Source organism: Bos taurus, chromosome 23 (genome assembly GCF_002263795.3).
Source record: "Bos taurus isolate L1 Dominette 01449 registration number 42190680 breed Hereford chromosome 23, ARS-UCD2.0, whole genome shotgun sequence".
Classification (NCBI taxonomy): domain Eukaryota; kingdom Metazoa; phylum Chordata; class Mammalia; order Artiodactyla; family Bovidae; genus Bos; species Bos taurus.
The window spans coordinates 2,804,189-2,829,986 of NC_037350.1; the positions used below are offsets into that span (position 1 = coordinate 2,804,189).

Sequence of the window (25,798 nt, forward strand, 5' to 3'; positions counted from 1 at the left end):
ACCAACATCTCGCAAACAGAAGGGTATTCAACTTAGCATCCCTAGTCAACAAGTGCATCTCAAAGTAAAAAGATGTTTATTTTTTTCCCCCAAATTGAATGATTTCTTTCTGTTAGTTTCATGGCTTTCAACTGTACTGCTTTGTCTCCCAGAGCTCAGGACCAGGGGAGAATGAACAGGCCATGCCAGAGAGGAAAGGCAGAGGTGAAGGATTAGCAGCTGCACTGACTGGTCCACTGCGATCGCTTTAAAATAACATGAAATAACCAGGAAGTAATACTAGAAAAGACCTATTAATCAATCCCAAACCCAAGTAAATCAATTAGCCAGACGCAAATGAGACAATGAAAATTCTTATCTGATTACAAAATAAGTAACCATTCAAGGAAATTAACTCTATTTAAGCATAGCTTAAGAAATCAAACTGAACACTGCTTATAAAAGATTTAAGAGGATTCTAAACTCTGTAGAAATAAAAATTACTTGATCAAGTGCTACAAAAAGAACATTTTTCCAAAGCAACAAATACTTGATGAGTCACAGTTGAACTACTATTCTAAAAATATGGAAAAGAAAATCTTTTTCAAGGAAAGAAAATCTTTACTTTCCTCTCAGTTCTTAAAAAAAAAAGCTGCTTAATCACTGTCAGTTATTTCCTAGGGCACATCTCAAAGTCTTCTTTCTCTCTTTAAGATACAAAAATATATATTTTCTGAAAGTCAATCTTCTAAGTTTTACCAACACCTTCTAATAATGAATCTCACCTTTAGAGAGTGAAATTAGTCAACAGTATGTGAGAAAAAAGAGAATCTGCCTTAAAGACATCCAGCCAGAACTTAAGAAGCTGCCCATTTTCTAAAAATCAAGCTAGCATGCTCCACCAGTGACACAGAGTGGAAGTGGTGAGAACTCAAACTGGGGGGTGGGCTCCGCCTTCTCCACACCTCCCACTGTGGCCCTCACGCCTCAGGGCTTCACTTCATCCTCCCCGGAAATCCAGACTTAAACCCAGCTTCACACTTTCATCTCCAGCTGGATGACAAGCACCTCCCACTTAACATGATCAGAACAGAACAGTTTTATTCTGTGGACTTCTCACAGTCTTCAATGTCATGGTAAAAGGCGTCAGCCTCTAATCAGTTACTCTGGCCAAGAGTCTGGGCTGTGCAGTACCATGGTCAGGAGTACAGACTTAAGCCAGGCTACACGGATGCAAACCCTGCCCTGCTCCCCACTACCTGAGACTGCTGTAGGCCTCAGACAGGGAAAACGGTACCCGCCTAACAGGACTCCATGAAGACGAAATGTGAGCTCATGTGAGGTATTTAGAACAGTACCTGGCAAATATTAAGTGCTCATAACGTGTAAGCTATCATTACCATTTTTATCCTGATTTCCTTTTTCTCTCATGCCCAGTCTGTCATGTCAACAGCACTTCAAAAAAGAAACTGAAATCCAGCAACTTCTCTCAGTCATCACCATTACAACCAGCCTCTTTCCAGGCACCATTTAGATTCAAGAGATAAACTTCTGCACAGTCTTCCTTCTACCATTCTTTCTCTACCCTCCAAAATGGTTTTCAGCCACAGTAACCTACTTTAAATATAAATCAAACTACATCACTCCCTTTTCCTAACCATCCAATGGTTTTCCAGCACATTAGGCCCTTTGTTCAGTCCTATGTCTGCACCACTCTCTGCCAGCTCACTACACTCCAGCATTCTGCAGAAAGGTCCCCTTTCTCTCCTTGGGGCCCTGGCATCAGTGACCTCTAGGGCTTGGAATGGACTTTACATCTGCTCTACCGGCTACTTCTCTTCATGTTATATGTAATGTATTACTGTTTACTTCTGTGGTAACTGTCTATATCCCACTAGAATGTAAGTTTTATAAGAGGAGAAATTTCATATATCCTGTTAAGTACTGTATCCCTAGTACTTAAAGTAACATGTCGGTAAACCAATAAAAAGTTATTAAAAACAAACAAACATTAGCTGAGAGAACTGGTTAAAGGTTATAAACTTGTGTGAAGCACAGAAATGTATCTTTCCTTCATTCTCTTCCCTAACTGGCCATCAATTTATTGCATCTGAGCTCCAATTCATCCTTTTTTCCCTGCTCTGTGCTGTGCTTAGTCGCTCAGTCGTGTCCAACTCTTTGCAACCCCATGGGCTGCAGCCCACCAGGCTCCTCTGTCCATGGGGATTCTCCAAGCAAGAATCCTGGAACGGGTTGCCAAGCCCTCCTCCAGGGGAACTTTCCAACCAAGGGATCTAACCCAGGTCTCCCACATTGCAGGAGGATTCTTTACCAGGCTGAGCCACCAGGGAATCCTGGACCCTAATACACTTGCCTTTCAATATTTCTTCAGAGTTTGAAAATCTAACTCCCCTGATAATACAACTTCTCACAAAGGCACAGTTCTCATTAAAAGATCCTAAGAATCACAATTAGAAAATATGAGATTCAGATATGGCTCTAGCAGTTACTGGCCGACATGACACTGGACAAACCACCTGGCCTCTCTGAGCAGCACTTGCCTGGCTGTATGAGCAGACTGTCATCTTCATCTACCTCAGAGGCTTATGGTTGAGGATCCAGTGGCAGTGAGCTTCATCTTCATTATTCAGCATCAGTCACTCCAACAAAATGTTATTGAGCACAGACCCTAAGTTATGTTGAGCTGCTGCTGCTGCTGCTGCTAAGTCACTTCAGTCATGTCCGACTCTGTGCAGCCCAATGCGCAGCAGCCCACCAGGCTCCCCCGTCCCTGGGATTCTCCAGACAAGAATACTAGAGTGGGTTGCCATTTCCTTCTCTAGTGCATGAAAGTGAAAAGTGATAGTGAAGTCGCTCAGTCGTGTCCGACTCTTAGCGACACCATGGACTGCAGCCCACCAGGCTCCTCCATCCATGGGATTTTCCAGGCAAGAGTACTGGAGTGGGGTGCAATTGCCTTCTCCAAGTTATGTTGAGAGAAAAGTCTAATTAAGACCAAGCCCTTACCTTCAAAAAGCTTACACTGTAGTTGAGAAGAAAAACACTAACTAGAATAATTTCAATGGGTGCAGAGTGCAGTGGGGACACAAAGGAGACAATTCAACTTAATTCCAGGACTCAAGGGAGGCTTCCAGCAGGAAACAGTGCCACAACTGAGTCTCCCAGGATCAGCAGGGTGAGAAAAGAGTTCTTACCAAGAAGATAATGTCCGTATTCTACCAGTCTTAAAGCACATTCAAAAGGCAGATTCATTATAACCCACATGGTCAAAGCTGCTGTTAAACACCTTGAGATGTCAGCTGGGATAAAACTCTCCCATCATATTTGACTTCCCCCAGCACTGTCAGGGAACATTTAACAGGAGGATTCCTGTGTGCTGTTTTCTGTCTCTCATAAATCCTCTGTTCCTTATCAGTTCCTGATAATGGAAACCAGTGGAGCAGCACACTGCTCCCAGGACTGAGGTCATGGGATGAAAACGCATGCGTGGATTTCTTTCAGTAAACATTCTCCTTACGACAAAATTGCTTAGTCAGGACCCTCTTTCTTGAGATATGGATTGTCTTCTGACCTTATAACCATTGCTAATTCCTTGTTTCCTTGATAATGGTTGCTGTATGTTTGGTTTTCTGATCTTTATCACTGTCAAAAGAAATTCCTTGTATAACAGCCTATATACACTCACAGAAACATCATTAAAGCACCTTTGCTCCACCAGAGACTTGCGTCCCCATGTCTTTCTCTCTCTACCCCCCGCCCCCACTCCCTCCCTCCAGCTAATTCTCTGGAGCGTGAAAACCCGCCAAGCTCACTCTCCTGCCCGGGCTTTCAAGACCTCATCTAGAGGACGCCCTGTGCCTTCGTGAGCGGTGCAAGCCCTGTTCTAGGGTTTTATTGGTTCTCTGCATAAACCAGGGAATACTAGCTTCTTTCTCTCTTTCACTTTCTTATCGTCGACCTTGGACCACCAGGTTCCAGTCCATTAAAGGACCTCAACACAGCACCATTTATTTCATCCTCTTCCACTACTTAGAATAACTTTTTCTAAATCTTTAGGGCAATTTTTCACATCCTCAAGAAGGCAATGGCACCCCACTCCAGTACTCTTGCCTGGAAAATCCATGGACGGAGGGGCCTGGTAGGCTGCAGTCCACGGGGTCGCTAAGAGTCGGACATGACTGAGCGACTTCACTTTCACTTTTTACTTTCATGCATGGGAGAAGGAAATAGCAACCCACTCCAGTGTTCTTGCCTGGAGAATCCCAGGGACAGGGAAGCCTGGTGGGCTGCCGTCTATGGGTCGCACAGAGTCAGACACAACTGAAGCGACTTGGCAGCAGCAAGAACATTTTCAATTTTTTGCAATTACATACTCTATGGTCAAAACCCTCCTCACCAGAAAGGGCAGTAACCGCAGTAGGTTTAATTTCCCCTTCAGCATAGTCCTAACAGCAGCAACTTCCCCGCCTGCCAGCACCTTTAGCCCCCAGACTGTCAGGACAGCTTCCTGGACAACCCCCCACCCACTCCCCTGCACAGCGAGACAAAGGGCAGACGCTGGACAGCCTCGCAACCAGACTCAGCCTTGACCTACCAGGAGAAAGCCAAGCACTGTCTGCAGGAACTAGTCACTGTTCCACTCAGATCAACCAAGACTAAGGCCAGAACTCTCCACAACCCACTGGTGATCAGGACACATTCATTAAAATACACCTGAATTCACTAAAGTAAAACACAGACATACCTCATACCCTACAGTTCCACTCCTAGGCATATAACCAACAGAAATGTGTCTGTCAAAGATGTCATAGGATGTTCATAGTACCAGTACTAGTAATAACCACAAGAATGAAAACAAAACCCAAATGCCTATCAACAGCTGGGATAAATTGTGATAAAGACAATCAGAACTGGGATGAATCAAAATCATGTGTCACCTGCTAGGATTCAGTGAAAAGAACACAGTATCACTTCTATGATATTCCTGCTCAAGATTTATAACTATACTCTAAACATGCAGAAACAACAAATCTGAATCGACAAAGATTCTACAAATACCTAGCCTGTAATGCTCAAAAATAGCAAAGTCACAAAAGTAAAGGAGAAATTAAGAACCCCTTCCAGACCAAAGGAAACTAATGTGACCACAGCGAACAGTGCTTGTGATTTACATTAGATCTTTTTGAAATAAAGGACATGACTGGGACAAGTAGTGAAAACTGAACGAGGTCTGAAACGACAGCCATGTAAGGATGTGAAGACATCCTTATTTGTAGAAATTACATACTAAAATACTGGGGATAAGGAGATCTTACACTGGGAACTTACTCTCAAATGTTTAGGGGAAAAGTTACTGTTTCTTTACCTGTATCTTTTCTGTAAGTTTCTCATTGTTTCAAAATTCCAAAAATTTATTAACCTTTTTAAAAAGTATGTTGGAAGAAGAATGAATGAGCAGGAAGGACAGCAGGAGAAACAAATTCAAAGTTCACATGCTATATTTCTTACCAGAAAATACAAAGCTTAAGTGAAATTTGTTGAAAAAATTACTAACTTAAGAACTCATTGTTTTATCTTTAATCTCAGTACATTTAGATCTCCATATTCTACCCAGAAAGAAAAAATTTATAAAATTTGCAAATAATTGCCACATACCCTTCTGTGTATTTTAGATTTTGGGAAGATAAACTAAACAGCAAATATACATGGTCTTTTAGCCCATTTTTTATCAGCAAGGAGAACATTTTTCAAAAGCTCGCCTCAACAACTTCTCATATTTTCAGTCAGAACTACACCGTCTCACATGCAAAATTTGGAAAGGAGAAGGAAATAGCCGTGATCAGTTCAAGGTGGCACCACAAGCTTCCTGAAATTCATGGCGGTATTTCTGGCTGTCATAGGGCTAGAAGGCCAATATTGGCATTTAGTGGATGACAGCTAGAGATGCCCAATGTCCTAGAAATTATACACCTACCTCACACAAAGAAGTGCTGCCCAAAATGTTGCGAGAGAGAGAGAAAGAACAAAACCAATCATAATAAAAGAAGGGGGGCAGCCAGTCAATAGGCAGACATCAGTGTCTCCAGAGAGACTTTCAGCTATGGAAAGGCACAGCCCTTATCTGTAAGTACATTATGATGCAGGGTCAGTCACAGTAGAAATTGCTAGTAAACCGTCAAGAAACTACTTAAGGAGCTTCCTTGGTGACTCCTAGTGGTAAAGAATCTGCCTGCCAATGCAGGAGGCATAGGTTCAATCCCTGACCCAAGAAGATCTCACATGCCCCGGAGCAACTAAGCCGGTGCACCACAACTGCTGAGCTGATGCCTGAGCGGTCAGGAGCCGTAACCACTGAGCCCACGCACCAAGAACTGAAGCCTGCACACCCCAGAACCTGTGCTCCACAACAAGACAGCCGCTGCAATGAGAAGCGCAGGCACCACAACAAAAGAAAAGTCCACACAGCAGTGAAGACCCAGCACAGCCAAAAACAAATGAATAAAATTATTTTATAAAACAGAAAATATTTCAGAACACTGACTTTACTGAGGACAAAACACATGCACAGATACACATAGGAGTAAGGAGAGAGGAAGAGCACCCAATATGCTATGTGATTTCATAAATGGCCTCATTTAATAAAAAGTTAGTATTTTAGTGTTTCCAAATGCTGATATAGCTAAACTGTATATGTGCAGGTAACCCCAGACTCAGGAAACAAAATTACTTATACCAGAAAACAATTTAAGTTTTAACTCAAAAGGAAAGATTGGCATTTGCTTATATTGTAGTCAGTAAAGCTTAAAAAAAGCAACACAACCTAACTTTGAAGTTATGTACTAGACATTCAGTTCACTTCAGTCGCTCACTCGTGTCTGACTCTTTGACACCCCATGGACTGCAGCACACCAGGCTGCCCTCTCCATCACCAACTCCCGGAGCTTGTTCAAACTCACATCCATAGAGTTGGTGGTGCAACCCAACCTTCTCATCCTGTCGTCCCCTTCTCCTCCTGCCTTCAGTCTTTCCCAGCATCAGGATCTTTTCCAGTGAGTTAGTTCTCCATATCAGGTGACCAAAGTTTTGGAGTTTCAGCTTCAATATCAGTCCTTCTGATGAACATTCAGGACTGATTTCCTTGAGGATGGACTTGCTGGATTTCCTTGCAGTCCAAGGGACTCTCAAGAGTCTTTTCCAACACAACAGTTCAAAAGCATCAATTCCTCGGTGCTCAGCTTTCTTTATAGTCCAACTCTCACATCCATACATGACCACTGGAAAAACCATAGCTTTGACTAGATGGACTTTTGTCAGTAAAGTAATGTCTCTGCTTTTTACTATGTTGGTCTAGGTTGGTCACAGTTTTTCTTCCAAGAAGCAAGCGTCTTTTAATTTCATGGCTGCAGTTATCACCTGCAGTGATTTTGGAGCCCAAGAAAACAAAGCTCGTCACAGTTTCCATTGTTTCCCCATTTATTTGCCATGAGGTGATGGGACCGGATGTCATGATCTTTGGTTTTTGAATGTTGAGTTTTAAGGCAGCTTTTTCACTCTCTTCTTTCACTTTCATCAAGAGGCTCTTTAGTTCTTCTTCGATTTCTTCCATAAGGGTGGTGTCATCTGTATATATGAGCTTATTGTTATTTCTCCTGGCAATCCTCATTCCAGCTTGTGATTCATCCAGCCCAGAGTTTCTCATGATGTACTCTGCATATAAGTTAAATAAGCAGGGTCACAATATACAGCCTTGACATATTTCTTTCCCAATCTGGAACCAGTGGGTTGTTCCAAATCCAATTCTGTTGCTTCTTGACCTGCATATCAATTTCTCAAGAGACAGGGAAGGTAGTCTGGTATTCCCATCTCTTGAAGAATGTTCCACAGTTGGTTGTGATCCACACAGTCAAAGGCTTTGGCGTAGTTAATGAGGCAGAAGTATATTTTGCTGGAACTCTCTTGCTTTTTCAATGATCCAATGGATGTTGGCAATTTGATCTCTGGTTCCTCTGCCTTTTCTAAATCCAGCTTCAACATCTGGAATTTGACAGTTCACGTACTGTTGAAGTCTGGCTTAGAGAATTTTGAGCATTACTTTGCTAGCGTGTGAGATAAGAGGGACAGCATTTAAATTTGAAGTTATGTACTAGACATTAAGCACTCAAATAGTGCCCCAAAAAAGTACAAAAGGAAACCAGACTCAGATTAACAGAAAATACCACTGAAAAATGTGTGTATTTTTAAGATATTACCGCTTAAGTGTCTGTTTTTAACAAGTCTCTTAAAAAGCACTGATTATGGTACTTATTTAACTCACCATCTCCAATTTCACCCAGCAGTGTTAACCTAGCACTGCTTTTAGTACTTAAATATAAAGACTGTCTTCTACATTGCCCTCTACTGACACGAAATTCCAATTTAGAGCAGAAATCTATGGGTTTTATTTACCACAGGCACCACTAATTGTTAATGGTCATACACGACATCCATCTCCAAGGGAAAAAAGGCACAACCTTGAAGAAACAGAGGTTGTTCACAAAATTAGTCATCTCACCATCAGCATTATCAGAAGAAAGAAAAAAATGACAAAATTAACTATGAGTTGGACTGTGAAAAAAGCTGAGTGCCAAAGAATTGATGCTTTTGAACTGTGGTGTTGGAGAAGACTCTTGTGAGTCCCTTGGACTGCAAGGAGATCCAACCAGTCCATTCTGAAGGAGATCAGCCCTGGGATTTCTTTGGAAGGAATGATGCTAAAGCTGAAACTCCAATACTTTGACCACCTCATGCGAAGAGTTTACTCATTGGAAAAGACCCTGATGCTGGAAGGGATTGGGGGCAGGAGACGAAGGGGACAACAGAGGATGAGATGGCTGGATGGTATCACTGACTCGATGGACATAAGTTTGAGTGAACTCCGGGAATTGGTGATGGACAGGGAGGCCTGACATGCTGCGATTCTTGGGGTCGCAAAGAGTCGAACAGGACTGAGCGACTGAACTGAACTGAACTGAGAAACAAATGAAAATCTACTCAAAGATTTAAATATAAGACATGACAACAAGAAACTCCTAGAAAGGAAGAGAGGCAAAACATTCGTTGACATAAACTTTACCAATGTTTTCAGTTTTTAGGTTAGTCTCCCAATGCCATAGAAATAAAACTAAAAATAAACAAATGGGACCTAATCACCCTTATAAGCTTTAGCACAGTAAAGGAAACCATAAACAAAACAGAAAGGCACCCAATGGACTGGCTGGGAGAAAATATTTGCAAATGATGCAATGAAGAATATAAACAGCTCATACCACTCAACAGCAACAACAACAAAAAACAAATAACCCAATCAAAAAGTGGGCAGACTATCCAAAGAGACATTTCTCCAAAGAATACATACAGATGGCCAAGAGGCACATGAAAAGATGCTCAGCATCACTAATTACTAGAGAAATGTGAATCAAAACTAGAGTGAGGTATTACCTCAAATCAGTCAGAATAGCCATCATTAAAAGTCTACAAAAACAACAAATGCTGAAGAGGGTGTGGAGAAAAGGGAATCATTCATGGGAATATAAGTTGGTACAGCCACTATGAAAAACAGTAAGGAGTTTCCTCAGAAAATTAAAAATAGCATTGCCTTATGATCCAGCAAACCCCCTCCTAGGTATATATCCAGAAAAACCATAATTCAAAAAGATCTATGCACCCCTATATTCATAGCATCACTTATTTATAGTAGCTTAGAGATAGAAACAACCTCAATGTTTACTGACAGATGAATGGATAAAGAAAATGTGCTATGCATATACAATGAAATACCACTCAGCCATTAAAAATATATATATGAAACAATGCCACTTGCAACAACATGGATGGCTGCTACAGATTATCATACTAAGTGAGGTAAACGAGAAAAAGACAAATACCATGTGACATCATTTGTATGTGGAATCTAAAATATAACACAGGGAGAGGAGCTAAGATGGCAGAGGAGTAGGATGGGGAGAACACTTTCTCCCCCACAAATTCATCAAAAGAATATTTAAACGCCAAGTAAATTCCACAAAACAACTTCTGAATGCCGGCAGAGGACATCAGGCACCCAGAAAAGCAACCCAAGTCTTCGAAAGGAGGTAGGAAAAAATATAAAAGACAAAAAAAGGAACAAAAGAGGGAGGGACGGAGTTCCGTCACGGGAAGGGAGTCTGAAAAAGAGAGAAGTTTCCAAACACCAGGAAACCTTCTCACTGCAGAATCTGTGCCGAGCCTTGGAAGCACAGAGGGCAACATAACAGGGAGGAAAAATAAATAAACAATTAAAACCCGCATATTACGAGCCCTACGGTAACTCCCCCAGCAGAGAAGCAGCGCAGACGCCTGCACACGCCATTAGCAAGCGGGGGCTGGGCAGGGAGGTGCGGCGTGGGCTGCATCGCTTAGAGTAAGAATCTGGCCTGAATACCCCGAGCGCTATCTGAGCAAAATAATTGGGGCTAGCAAACCAGACTGTGGGATATCTACCATGCGAAAAGCCAGCCCTAACCTAAGACACCGCCAGGCCCGCGCACGGAACAAAGGACTGAACAGAGATAGCCAGCTGCAGACCATCCCCCTCCGGTGACAGGCAGCCAGAGCCGGAACGGGGCAATCGCAGCCCCAGACAGACATTATCTATAAAACTGTAAGCAGGCTTCTTTGCTAACTAAGACTTCTTGGGGGTCTGGACGGTCAACATCCGCCTGAGAAGGTGTGCCGGTTGTACACCTAGATAACTGAGCTGCGGGGAGACGATAAGTCTCAGCAATAGCACTCACCAAACACCTCATCACCTGAGCTGCTCGGACCTGGGAAGGGCACAAAACGCAGGCCCAACCGAGTCTGCACCTCTGAGGACTACCCGAGTGCCTGAACCTGAGTGGCTTGGACCTGGGAGGTGGAAGCAGCCCAGGGCCAGCCACGGATGGTTCCCGGTGGAGCAACCTAGAGCCTGAGCAGTGTGGGCAGGGAGGCTACATGCACCGTGAGCAGGGCAAACGCAGTGTGGCTGAGGAACTGCGAGCCCACGCCAGTGTTATTTGTTTGCAGTGTCCCTCCCTCCCAACAGCAGGACTGAACAAGTGAGCCTAAAAAAAAAAAAAAAAAGTGTCCTCCACCGTCCCCTTTGTGTCAGGGCAGAAACCAGACACTGAAGAGACCAGCAAACAGAAGAAGCTATAACAGAGGGAACCGCCTTGGAAGCTACACGCAATAGATTAAAACCCTGTGGCTAGTCCTGTCTACATAGGAAGGGGCCTATAGATCTTGAGAAATATAAGTCGGACCAAGGAACTAGCCGAAAATGAACTGAACCCACAATACCAACAACAAAACCAGAGAAAGTCCTAGATATATTTTTACTATTTTTACGATCATTTTTTCTTTTTTTTAATTTTTTAAAAAAATTTTGGGAGGAGGAGCCAAGATGGCAGAAGAGTAGGACGGGGAGAACACTTTCTCCCCCACAAATTCATCAAAAGAGCATTTAAACGTCGAGTAAATTCCACAAAACAACTTCTGAATGCCGGCAGAGGACATCAGGCACCCAGAAAAGCAACCCAACTCTTCGAAAGGAGAGAAGAAATACAGCTCCACCCACCAGCACACCGACACAAGCTTCCCTAACCAGGAAACCTTGACAAGCCACCTGTACAAACCCACACACAGTGAGGAAACGCCACAATAAAGAGAACTCCACAAACTGCCAGAATACAGAAAGGACACCCCAAACTCAGCAATTTAAACAAGATGAAGAGACAGAGGAATACCCAGCAGATAAAGGAACAGGATAAATGCCCACCAAACCAAACAAAAGAGGAAGAGATAGGGAATCTACTTGATAAAGAATTCCGAATAATGATAGTGAAATTGATCCAAAATCTTGAAATCAAAATGGAATCACAGATAAATAGCCTAGAGACAAGGATTGAGAAGATGCAAGAAAGGTTTAACAAGGACCTAGAAGAAATAAAAAAGAGTCAGTATATAATGAATAATGCAATAAATGAAATTAAAAACACTCTGGAGGCAACAAAGAATAGAATAACAGAGGCAGAAGATAGAATTAGTGAATTAGAACATAGAATGGTAGAAATAAATGAATCAGAGAGGAGAAAAGAAAAACGAATTAAAAGAAATGAGGACAATCTCAGAGACCTCCAGGACAATATGAAACGCTACAACATTCGAATCATAGGGGTCCCAGAAGAAGACAAAAAGACCATGAGAAAATACTTGAGGAGATAATAGTTGAAAACTTCCCGAAAATGGGGAAGGAAATAATCACTCAAGTCCAAGAAACCCAGAGAGTCCCAAACAGGATAAACCCAAGGCGAAACACCCCAAGACATATATTAATCAAATTAACAAAGATCAAACACAAAGAACAAATATTAAAAGCAGCAGGGAAAAACAACAAATAACACACAAGGGAATTCCCATAAGGATAACAGCTGACTTCTCAATAGAAACTCCTCAAGCCAGGAGGGAATGGCAAGACATACTTAAAGTGATGAAAGAAAATAACCTACAGCCCAGATTATTGTACCCAGCAAGGATCTCATTCAAATATGAGGGAGAAATCAAAAGCTTTACAGACAAGCAAAAGCTGAGAGAATTCAGCACCACCAAACCAGCTCTCCAACAAATGCTAAAGGATATTCTCTAGACAGGAAACACAAAAACGGTGTATAAATTCAAACCCAAGACAATAAAGTAAATGGCAACGGGATCATACTTATCAGTAATTACCTTAAACGTAAATGGGTTGAATGCCCCAACCAAAAGACAAAGACTGGCTGAATGGATACAAAAACAAGACCCCTACATATGTTGTCTACAAGAAACCCACCTCAAAATAGGGGACACATACAGACTGAAAGTGAAGGGCTGGAAAAAGATTTTCTATGCAAATAGGGACCAAAAGAAAGCAGGAGTAGCAATACTCATATCAGATAAAATAGACTTTAAAACAAAGGCTGTGAAAAGAGACAAAGATGGTCACTACATAATGATCAAAGGATCAATCCAAGAAGATGATATAACAATTATAAATATATATGCACCCAACACGGGAGCACCGCAGTATGTAAGACAAATGCTAACAAGTATGAAAGGAGAAATTAACAATAACACAATAATAGTGGGAGACTTTAATACCCCACTCACACCTATGGATAGATCAACTAAACAGAAAATTAACAAGGAAACACAAACTTTAAACGATACAATAGACCAGTTAGACCTAATTGATATCTATAGGACATTTCATCCCACAACAATGAATTTCACCTTTTTCTCAAGCGCACATGGAACCTTCTCCAGGATAGATCACATCCTGGGCCATAAATCTAGCCTTGGTAAATTCAAAAAAATAGAAATCATTCCAAGCATCTTTTCTGACCACAATGCAGTAAGATTAGATCTCAATTACAGGAGAAAAACTATTAAAAATTCCAACATATGGAGGCTGAACAACACGCTGCTGAATAACCAACAAATCATAGAAGAAATCAAAAAAGAAATCAAAATTTGCATAGAAACTACTGAAAATGAAAACACAACAACCCAAAACCTGTGGGACACAGTAAAAGCAGTCCTAAGGGGAAAGTTCATAGCAATACAGGCACACCTCAAAAAACAAGAAAAAAGTCAAATAAATAACCTAACTCTACACCTAAAGCAACTAGAAAAGGAAGAAATGAAGAACCCCAGGGTTAGCAGAAGGAAAGAAATCTTAAAAATTAGGGCAGAAATAAATGCAAAAGAAACAAAAGAGACCATAGCAAAAATCAACAAAGCCAAAAGCTGGTTCTTTGAAAGGATAAATAAAATTGACAAACCATTAGCCAGACTCATCAAGAAACAAAGGGAGAAAAATCAAATCAACAAAATTAGAAACGAAAATGGAGAGATCACAACAGACAACATAGAAATACAACGGATCATAAGAGACTACGATCAACAATTATATGCCAATAAAATGGACAACGTGGAAGAAATGGACAAATTCTAAGAAAAGTACAACTTTCCAAAACTGGACCAGGAAGAAATAGAAAATCTTAACAGACCCATCACAAGCACGGAAATTCAAACTGTAATCAAAAATCTTCCAGCAAACAAAAGTCCAGGTCCAGACGGCTTCACAGCTGAATTCTACCAAAAATTTAGAGAAGAGCTAACACCTATCCTGCTCAAACTCTTCCAAAAAATTGAAGAGGAAGGTAAACTTCCAAACTCATTCTATGAGGCCACCATCACCCTAATACCAAAACCTGACAAAGATCCCACAAAAAAAGAAAACTACAGGCCAATATCACTGATGAACATAGATGCAAAAATCCTTAACAAAATTCTAGCAATCAGAATCCAACAACACATTAAAAAGATCATACACCATGACCAAGTGGGCTTGATCCCAGGGATGCAAGGATCCTTCAATATCCACAAATCAATCAATGTAATACACCATATTAACAAATTGAAAAATAAAAACCATATGATTATCTCAATAGATGCAGAGAAAGCCTTTGACAAAATTCAACATCCATTTATGATAAAAACTCTCCAAAATGCAGGAACAGAAGGAACATACCTCAACATAAGAAAAGCTATATATGACAAACCCACAGCAAACATTATCCTCAATGGTGAAAAATTGAAAGCATTTCCTCCAAAGTCAGGAACAAGACAAGAGTGCCCACTTTCACCATTACTATTCAACATAGTTTTGGAAGTTTTGGCCACAGCAATCAGAGCACAAAAAGAAATAAAAGGAATCCAAATTGGAAAAGAAGAAGTAAAACTCTCACTATTTGCAGATGACATGATCCTCTACATAGAAAACCCTAAAGACTCCACCAGAAAATTACTAAAACTAATCAATGATTATAGTAAAGTTGCAGGATATAAAATCAACACACAGAAATCCCTTGCATTCCTATACACTAATACTGAGAAAACAGAAAGAGAAATTAAGGAAACAATTCCATTCACCATTGCAACGGAAAGAATAAAATACTTAGGAATATATCTACCTAAAGAAACCAAAGACCTATATATAGAAAACTATAAAACACTGCTGAAAGAAATCAAAGAGGACACTAATAGATGGAGAAATATACCATGTTCACGGATTGGAAGAATCAATATAGTGAAAATGGGTATACTACCCAAAGCAATTTATAGATTCAATGTAATCCCTATCAAGCTACCAAGGGTATTCTTCACAGAGCTAAAACAAATAATTTCACAATTTTTATGGAAACACAGAAAACCTCGAATAGCCAAAGCTATCTTGAGAAAGAAGAATGGAACTGGAGGAATCAACCTGCCTGACTTCAGGCCCTACTACAAAGCCACAGTCATCAAGACAGTATGGTACTGGCACAAAGACAGAATATAGATCAATGGAACAAAACAGAAAGCCCAGAGATTAATCCACACACATATGGACACCTTATCTTTGACAAAGGAGGCAAGAATATACAATGGATTAAAGACAATCTCTTTAACAAGTGGTGCTGGGAAAACTGGTCAACCACTTGTAAAAGGATGAAACTAGAACACTTTCTAACACCGTACACAAAAATAAACTCAACATGGATTAAAGATCTAAACGTAAGACCAGAAACTATAAAACTCCTAGAGGAGAACATAGGCAAAACACTCTCTGACATATATCACAGCAGGATCCTCTATGACCCACCTCCCAGAATATTGGAAATAAAAGCAAAAATAAACAAATAGGACCTAATTAACCTTAAAAGCTTCTGCACATCAAAGGAAACTATTAGCAAGGTGAAAAGGCAGCCTTCAGAATGGGAGAAAATAATAGCAAATGAAGCAACTGACAAACAACTAATCTCCAAAATATACAAGCAACTCCTATGCCTCAATAAATGACCCAATCAAAAAATGGGCCAAAGAACTAAATAGACATTTCTCCAAAGAAGACATACAGATGGCTAACAAACACATGAAAAGCTGCTCAACATCACTCATTATCAGAGAAATGCAAATCAAAACCACTATGAGGTACCATTTCACGCCAGTCAGAATGGCTGTGATCCAAAAGTCTACAAGCAATAAATGCTGGAGAGGGTGTGGAGAAAAGGGAATCCTCTTACACTGTTGGTGGGAATGCAAACTAGTACAGCCACTATGGAGAACAGTGTGGAGATTTCTTAAAAAACTGGAAATAGAACTGCCTTATGATCCAGCAATCCCACTGCTGGGCATACACACTGAGGAAACCAGAAGGGAAAGAGACATGTGTACCCCAATGTTCATCGCAGCACTGTTTATAATAGCCAGGACATGGAAGCAACCTAGATGCCCATCAGAAGAGGAATGGATAAGAAAGCTGTGGTACATATACACAATGAAGTATTACTCAGCCATTAAAAAGAATTCATTTGAATCAGTTCTAATGAGGTGGATGAAACTGGAGCCTATTATACAGAGTGAAGTAAGCCAGAAAGAAAAACACCAATACAGTATACTAACGCATATATATGGAATTTAGAAAGATGGTAACAATAACCCTGTGTACGAGACAGCAAAAGAGACACTGATGTATACATCAGTCTTATGGACTCTGTGGGAGAGGGAGAGGGTGGGGAGATTTGGGAGAATGGCATTGAAACATGTATAATATCATGTATCAAACAAGTCGCCAGTCCAGGTTCGATGCAGGATACTGGATGCTAGGGGCTAGTGCACTGGGACAACCCAGAGGGAGGGTATGGGGAGGGAGGAGGGAGGAGGGTTCAGGATGGGGAACACATGTATACCTGTGGCGGATTCATTTTGATATTTGGCAAAATTAATACAATTATGTAAAGTTTAAAAATAAAATAAAATTTAAAAAAAAAAAAAAAAAAAAGAATTCATTTGAATCAGTTCTAATGAGATGGATGAAACTGGAGCCTATTATACTGAGTGAAGTAAGCCAGAAAGAAAAACACCAATACAGTATACTAACACATATATGTGGAATTTAGAAAGATGGTAACAATAACCCTGTATATGAGACAGCAAAAGAGACACTGATGTATAGAACAATCTTATGGACTCTGCGGGAGAGGGAGAGGGTGGGAAGATTTGGGAGAATGGCATTGAAACATGTACACTATCATGTATGAAACGAGTCGCCAGTCCAAGTTCGATGCACGATACTGGATGCTTGGGGCTGGTGCACTGAGACAACCCAGAGGGATGGTATGGGGAGGGAGGAGGGAGGAGAGTTCAGGATGGGGAACACATGTATACCTGTGGCAGATTCTTTTCGGTATTTGGCAAAACAATACGATATTGTAAAGTTTAAAAATAAAATAAAATTTAAAAAAAATTTTTTTTAATAAATAAAAACTATAAAACTTAAAAAAAAATAAATAAAATAAAATATAACACAAATGAACTTATCTATATCAAAGCCAAAGAATGTTCAAACTACCACACAATTGCACCCATTTCACATGCTAGCAAAGTAATGCTCAAAATCCTTCAAGCTAGGCTTCAACAGTATGTGAACAGAGCACTTCCAGACGTTCAAGCTGGATTTAGAAAAGGCAGAGGAACAAGAGATCAAATTGCCAACCTCTGTTAAATCATAGAAAAAGCAAGAGAATTCCAGAAAAACATCTACTTCTGCCTCATTGACTATGCTAAAGCCTTTGAGTGTATGGATCACAACAAACTGTGAAAAATTCTTAAAGAGATAGGACTACTAGATGACCTCACCTGCCTCCTGAAAAGTCTGTATGCAGAAGCAATAGGTAGAACCAAACATGGAAAAACTGACTGTTTCAAAACTGGGAAAGAAGTACACCAAGACTGTATATTGTCGCTCTGCATATTTCACCTTTATGCAGTGTATATCAAGTGAAATGCTGGGTTGGATGAATCACAAGCTGGAATCAAGATTGCCAGGAGAAATATGAATAACCTCAGCTATACAGATGATACCACCCTTATGGCAGAAAGTGAAGAGGATCCATAGAACATCTTGATTAAGAGAAAGAGGAGAGTGAAAAAGCTGCCTTTAAACTCAACATTCAAAAAACGAAGATCATGGCATCCAGTCCTACCATTTCATGGTAAATAGATGGGGAAACAATGGAAACAGTGACAAACATTATTTTCTTGGGCTCCAAAATCACTGCAGACAGTGACTGCAGCCATGAAATTAAAAGACGCTTGCTCCTTGGAAGAAAAGCTATGACAAACTTAGACAACATATTAAAAAGCAGAGACATCACTTTGCCAACAAAGGTCCGTATAGTCATAGCTATGATTTTTCCAGTAGGGATGTATGGATGTGAGGGTTGAACCATAAAGAAGGCTGAGCACTGAAGAACTGATGCTTTTGAACTGTGATGCTGAAGGAGACTCTTGAGAGTCCCTTGGACTGCAAGGAGATCAAATCAGTCAATCCTAAAGGAAATCAACCCTGAGTATTCATTGGAAGGACTGATGCTGAAGCTCCAAAATTTTTGTCACCTGATGCAAAGAGCTGACTCACTGGAAAAGACCCTGATGCTGGCAAAGACTGAGGGCAGGAGGAGAAGGGGACAACGGAGGACGAGATGGTTGAATGGCATCACCAACTCAATGGAAATTAATTTGAGCAAAGTTCGGGAGATAGTAAAGGACAGGGCAGCCTGGCATGCTGCAGTCCACAGGGTTGCAAAGCGTTGGACACTACTGAGCGACTGAAGAACAACAAACGAAACAGAAACAGACTCCCAGATATAGAGAACAGACTTGTGATCGCCAAGGAGGAGGGATGGATCGGGAGCTTGGGATTATCAGACACACACTATTACATACAGAATAGACAAATATCAAGTCCTTACTGTATAGCAGAGGGAACTACAGTCAATATCCTGTGATCAACTACCATGGAAAAGAACATAACAAAGAATATATATATGCATAACTGAGTCACTTTGCTGAAGAGCAAAATTAACAGAACACTGTAAATCAACTTCAATAAAACGAATTCTTAAAAAAATTAAAACCTAAGAGTTCTATAAATAACAGAAGCAATCTCAATATCATTATAATAATTACATTACTTCTTAAGAAGTACAGAACAAATCTATCAAGAGTATGTAATTACAAACATGAACATATGGAAATGAAGTGAATATGGAAACTAAATACTTACAGCCAAAGCCTTGGACAGTTTGGTTCTAAACTCATTCAGGATGATCGCGACAATATCCTTGTGTGGTACATAAGCAAAGCCATTTTCCAAATAGACTTTCCTCCCTCGGAATAAATCCAAAGCTTCAGCAAAAGGGATCTGAATTCAGAGTGAAACATGGAAAATAAGTCAGTACCTGTCATTACAAAATTATCCTAAAACTTCATCACTAGGGAATCTAAACAAAATGCCTCCTTTGAAAAAGTTATCAGTGCCAGCAGATCAAAAACAAACAAACAAACAGAAAAGCAAGATCAATTTGCACTCCTTGTGAGTAAACAACAGCATTAGGAAGGAGTGGCAGGCCAAAAAAGGTTTTGCTTCAGAGTAGATCTTTCAAAAATGAATAAGCCAAGTTAGAATGGATTATTTCTATTCTTATCAATTTATAAATTATAATCACTAGAATTTCAAACTCTAAGCTCAAGCCCTCTAGGTACATCGCACTGCCCTCATACAACATATTTTCTGCATCAAGTAGAATCCAATGTATATACAGTATGCTCAGTGCTAAAAATTGCTAGTAAGTAAAATGGTTCCAAATTTCTTCATCTATGTTTCCACTCTTTCTCCACAGGAATATATTAGAAAAGTTAATCTCAATACTAAGAAATGGAAATAATAATAAATGTCCAGCTTTGCCTTTAAAATAAGTATTTGCCAGTAAACATTTTTTTAAAACTGAATACTATTCTACTTCAGTTCAGTTCAGTTCAGTTGCTCAGTCATATCCGACTCTTTGCAACCCCATGAATCGCAGCACACCAGGCCTCCCTGTCCATCATCAACTCCCAGAGCCCACCCAAACTCATGTCCATTGAATCGGTGATGCTATCCAACCATCACATCCTCTGTCGTCCCCTTCTCCTCCTGCCCTCAATCTTTCCCATCATCAGGGTCTTTTCAAATGAGTCAGCACTTCGCACCAGGTGGCCAAAGTATTGGAGTTTCAGCTTCAGCATCAGACCTTCCAATGAACACCCAGGGCTGATCTCCTTTAGGATGGACTGGTTGGACCTCCTTGCAGTCCAAGGGACTCTCAAGAGTCTTCTCCAACACCACAGTTCAAAAGCATCAATTCTTCGGCACTCGGCTTTCTTCACAGTCCAACTCTCAGGTCCATACATGACCTTTGTTGGCAAAGTAATGTCTCTGCTTTTCAATATGCTATCTAGGTTGGTCATTACTTTTCTTCCAAGGAGTAAGCAGCTTTTAATTTCATGGCTGCAGTCACCATCTGCAGTGATTTTGGAGCCCAAAAAATAAAGTCTCTCACTGTTTCCCCATCTATTTGCCATGAAGTGACGTGACCAGATGCCATGATCTTAGTTTTCTGAATGTTGAGCTTTAAGCCAACTTTTTCACTCTCCACTTTCACCTTCATCAAGAGGCTCTTTAGTTCCTCTTCACTTTCTGCCATAAGGGTGGTGTCATCTGCATATCTGAGGTTACTGATATTTCTCCTGACAATCTTGATTCCAGCCTGTGCTTCTTCCAGCCCAGCATTTCTCATGATGTACTCTGTATATAAGTTAAATAAGCAGGGTGACAATATACAGCCTTGATGTACTCCTTTTCCTATTTGGAAACAGTCTGTTGTTCCATGTCCAGTTCTAACTGTTGCTTCCTGACCTTCATACAGGTTTCTCAAGAGGCAGGTCAGGTGGTATGGTATTCCCATCTCTTTCAGAATTTTCGACAGTTTATAGTGATCCACACAGTCAAAGGCTTTGGCATAGTCAATAAAGCAGAAATAGATGTTTTTCTGGAACTCTCTTGCTTTTTTGATGATCCAGCAGATGTTGGCAATTTAATCTCTGGTTCCTCTACCTTTTCTAAAATCAGCTTGAAGATCTTTTTTGTACAATTCTTCTGTGTATTCTTGCCACCTCTTCTTAATATCTTCTGCTTCTGTCAGGTCCATATCATTTCTGTCCTTTATTGAGCTCATCTTTGCATGAAATGTTCCCTTGGTATCTTTAATTTTCTTGAAGAGATCTCTAGTCTTTCCCATTCTATTGTTTTCCTATTCTACTTACATTTCTTTAAAGTCTTATAAACTACCATAAAATTTTAAGAGATGAGCAGATTATGATAACAGTATTAATAAGTTGAAAAAAGTCATCCTTACTCTTCAACAGTTTTTCTACTTCTTAAAAATGAGGTAAAAAATTAGGTTAAAAAAAAAAAAAAGAAAAGAACCCCCATATAACCTATTGGCTCAGGTTTTATGGAAGAGTTAAATTATATGGCCATAATTCTTCAGTGTATTCAATGACACCACATAATAATCAGATCATGTGTTTTTGCAGAAAGTTTCTGGTTAGTTTACACATTTCTACATCTAGCATACAGTTCCTGCCCTGAAACCATTCACCGCTTGGTTGAGGCAACAATGTGGACCCACATGGCAGTCCTGCAGCCACAGAAAGCAGCAATGACCCAGCTCCGTGTGGGTGACACAGGACACAAAGAGGCGGGAAGAGGGTTTATTTCCATAATCCCAAGAAGGACTGGAGCAGGAAGTCTGAACAGGTGGCTCCAGCTCAGGCTCTTTTCTCGTGAGACTGAGCCTTCAGTACATGTCATGACGCTTGCCAGGTCCAGAACACCGCTGAGGGGTGGGGACCCTGGGGGCTCTTTAGAGCTACTGCCCCATGACAAATGCATCCCCCACCACCACCCTGCATGTGAGAGGCAAGACTGCACACAGGGAGGAGAGCTTGCCTGCAAGCAGTTCAGTACCCAGGCAGGGCCCGGAGTTGCTGCAGCGCAGCCTTGAGCAGAGCAGCAGGTAAAACCAACCTCCAAGTAGGAGGGGTGAGGCTGCGCCCCAGAGGCTGTACAAATGCATCAGTTAAGCACCATGGAACCTCGGAAGTGCTTTAAAAGTGCACCTACCTTATAGACTGACTCCGGATCCAACTGAGCCCCACCAAAAGTGGATGATGAAGCAATAATATCCTGTTCTCGGACAGTCTTTTCTTCATCACTTATCTAGAAGGAAACATATGTCATTTAAAAATTAAAACTCTGCATTCAGTTTCAATAAAGTACTTCCTGTTCTAGCGAAGATTCTATACTGTTTTAAAACTCTCAAAACCCTGATATCTCAAATCATTCCTAATACAATTACTAGGTGATTTTATAATCATCAATGAAGCCAAAATACGGAAGAAAATTTAAATTCAATTTACTTTCAAATTTCTACTCTGCCAATTTCTGAGGACACATACCAAAAGAATAGTAGCAGAGAAACAGAAAGTATTATAATATGAAACAAAAGAAATTATAATAAAAATTAAGGTAATACAGACAAAAAAATGAACATTACCTCAATGTGGAGTTATGTTAATTTATTAAAATACCTATTTGAACTAAGAGTGGAATTTTCTAGCTACAGAAAACAATTTCAAATTTAAATAAAACACTAGTATTTGTAAGAACAACTACAGTCTATTATCTCTAATTATGGCTTTGAAAAAAAATACTGATAGATATGATGAGATAAAAATCGTAAACTTCTTTACAGAAAAAGAAAAGATCTACAGATGAAGACGAATTATAAATGATAAACTGTGGGAAATTTTTGTATCATGTGACATCTCAGTTACTGTCAATAAACCCCAAGGTAGTAGGGCATAAATACTAATAATGCAAAAGTAAAACAAAGCCAAGATTCATATAACTGAAAATAATGAAAGTAAATTAAAATAATAATGGGATATTATTTTCTACCTATTAAAATGGAAAATGTTAAAATCCACAGGGTTGGAACAATCCTTGCATACAGTACTTTGACAATACACATAAATAAGCATTAAAGTACACTGACGCTAACAATTTCACTTCTAGAATTAATCAGAGAACAAATACACAAATTGGGAAATTTTCTTTCATCACAATGCTATTTATAATAATTTTTAAAAGCCTAATGCCCAGAACAGGTGTTTGGTTAAAGTACAGTACAATGTGATGTTTAAGTAAAGCAAACCATCATATTCAGATCAGCTTCTCACAGAAATCAAAGAAAATACACTGATAGAAAATTTTAAAGCATCTTCTTTAAGGCACAGAAGATTAGTACATAGAGTTGGGCCCTCTTTAAGTGGGATATCATTAATAAGAGATGCTCCTGCTCTAACGCTGCAGGTCATTAGAGAAATCCCAAGCGTTGAACTTGTTTTAAGGTCACCCCTGATTCAAAGGCCCCAGACATCTGACAGAAGCAAACTCAAATCCTCTCTGAGCAAAGTACATCCGCAGCATGCCTCAAAGGATTTTTGCAAACACATTTGCAAATACTGTACCAAGCACACTGTATTTTATAACAAGGCAAACAGTAAAACATCACTTCATGAGCAAAAACAAAAAGATTCATTAAGTACATAGATAACAACTATGTGAAGATTATAAAAGACAAGGATAATGATATCTGCATGAATGAGAAAGTGTAAAAAGTGATTGGACAAAGTGGCAGAGACAAAAAGAGACTATCAGACGGGTGGCCTAGTGGTAAAGACGCAGCGCTTTCCCTGCCATGGCCTCGCGTTCAACCCCTGGTCAGGGAACTGAGATCCCGCAAACCTCACGGCAAGGCCAAAAAAAAAAGGTATGAGAAAAGAGAGGCTTTTATTTTGGCTAATTCTGGTGAAGCAACTTCAAAGCAACTCTGCCACAACAGGTAGACTGTCTCTCCTCTCTTGAACCCAGGAGGAGTGAGGAGGGGGCACCGGAAGCTAATCAGTCTTGGTAGGGATCTGCAGCGCAGCATCCAGGGATCTCAGATTCTGGATGGAAATAAACAGTATCCTGACCAGCTGTACCCACAGACTAATGAAAGGAGTAAATAAAAACCTTTCCCAACAAAGATACAATTCTCCTAAGGCTCAATACACTCCTCCAATCAATCTCTAGCACACAGAGAAAACAAACACACAAGGAAACAAGGCTCCATGAATGGAAACCAGACTGGTAAAACCAAAAGAAAAGTGTAAGAACTGGAAAACAAAAAACAAAACTGGCTTTATTTATAGATTATATGAGTAGAATCCTTAGAAAATTCAAAGAATCCACAAATAAATTATTAGACCTATTTACCTAATTAAGCAAGGTTTCTAGATACAATGTCATATACAGAAAAACTAATTATATTTCTATCTGCCAACAGCTAAGCTTAAAAATGGATTTTTTTTTAAAAACTATCATTTATAACATCCGTTGGATCACTGAAAAAGCAAGATAGATTAAGAAAAAAATCTACTTCTGCTTTACTGATTACACCAAAGCCCTTGACTATGTGGATCACAACAAACTGGAAAATTCTTCAGGAGATGGGAATACCAGATCACCTGACCTGCCTCCTGAGAAATCTGTATGCAGGTCAAGAAGCAACAGTTAGAACTATATATGGAACAATAGACTGGTTCCAAATCGGGAAAGGAGTATGAAAAGGCTGTATATTGTTACCCTGCTTATTTAACTTACATGGAGAGTACATCATGTGAAATGCTGGACTGAATGAAGCACAAGCTGGAATCAAGATTACCAGGAGAAATAGCAATAACCTCAGATAAGCATATGACACCACCTTTACGGCTGAAAGAGAAGAACTAAAGAGTCTCTTGATGAAAGTGAAAAAGGAGAGCGAAAACGTTGGCTTAAAACTCACAATCAGAAAACTAAAATCATGGCATCCGGTCCCATCACTTCATGGCAAATAGATGGAAACAATGGAAACAGTGACAGACTTTATTTTGGGGGGCTCCAAAATCACTGCAGATGGTGACTGCAGCCATGAAATTAAAAGACGTTTGCTCCTTGGAACAAAAGCTATGATCAACCCACATAGCATTTTAAAAAGCAGAGACATTACTTTGCCAACAAAGGTCCTTGTAGTCAAAGCTATGGTTTTTCCAGTAGTCACGTATGGATGTGAGAGTTGGGACTAAAGAAAGCAGAGCACCAAAGAATTGATGCTTTTGAACTGTGGTGTTGGAGAAGACTCTTGAGAGTCCCTTGGACTGCAAGAAGATCCAACCAGTCCATCCTAAAGGAAATCAGTCCTGAATATTCATTGGAAGGACTGATGCTAAGGCTGAAACTCCAATACTTTGGCCACCTGATGCGAAGAACTAACTCACTAGAAAAGACCCTGATGCTGGGAAAGACTGAAGTTGGGAGGAGAAGGGGATGACAGAAGATGAGATGGTTGGATGGCATCACCAACTCAAGGGACATGAGTTTGAGTACGTTCCGGGAGTTGGTGATGGAGGGGGAGGCCTGGCATGCTGCCGTCGATGGCGTCGCAAAGAGTCGGACATGACTGAGCAACTGAACTGAACTGAACTATTCATAACAGGATTAAAACTAGTAACAAAATAAATTTAACAAAGGATATGTAAGACTCCAGAAAAAAACTATAAAACCTAACTGGAGAAAACCTAAATAACAGAGAGACATATAAACATGCACCAGAAGAAATAATACTGTACCAATTCTCCTCAAATTAACCTGAAGATTCAATATGCTCTCAAGCAAAATCACAACAGCTTA

The 25,798-nt window shown here is 40.1% G+C and overlaps 1 protein-coding gene across 1 annotated transcript in view; it reads right to left on the minus strand.

The window, feature by feature from the left end:
* The window catches only part of PRIM2 (DNA primase subunit 2), a 333,897-nt gene that overhangs the window by 243,645 nt on the left and 64,454 nt on the right, over positions 1-25,798 (minus strand). The window contains exons 6-7 of the mRNA NM_001079594.2: positions 22,145-22,240; positions 19,205-19,342 (exon numbers count right to left, since the gene is read on the minus strand). Of these exons, the coding sequence (NP_001073062.1) occupies positions 19,205-19,342; positions 22,145-22,240 (234 nt within the window). The remainder of the gene's footprint in view (positions 1-19,204; positions 19,343-22,144; positions 22,241-25,798) is intronic.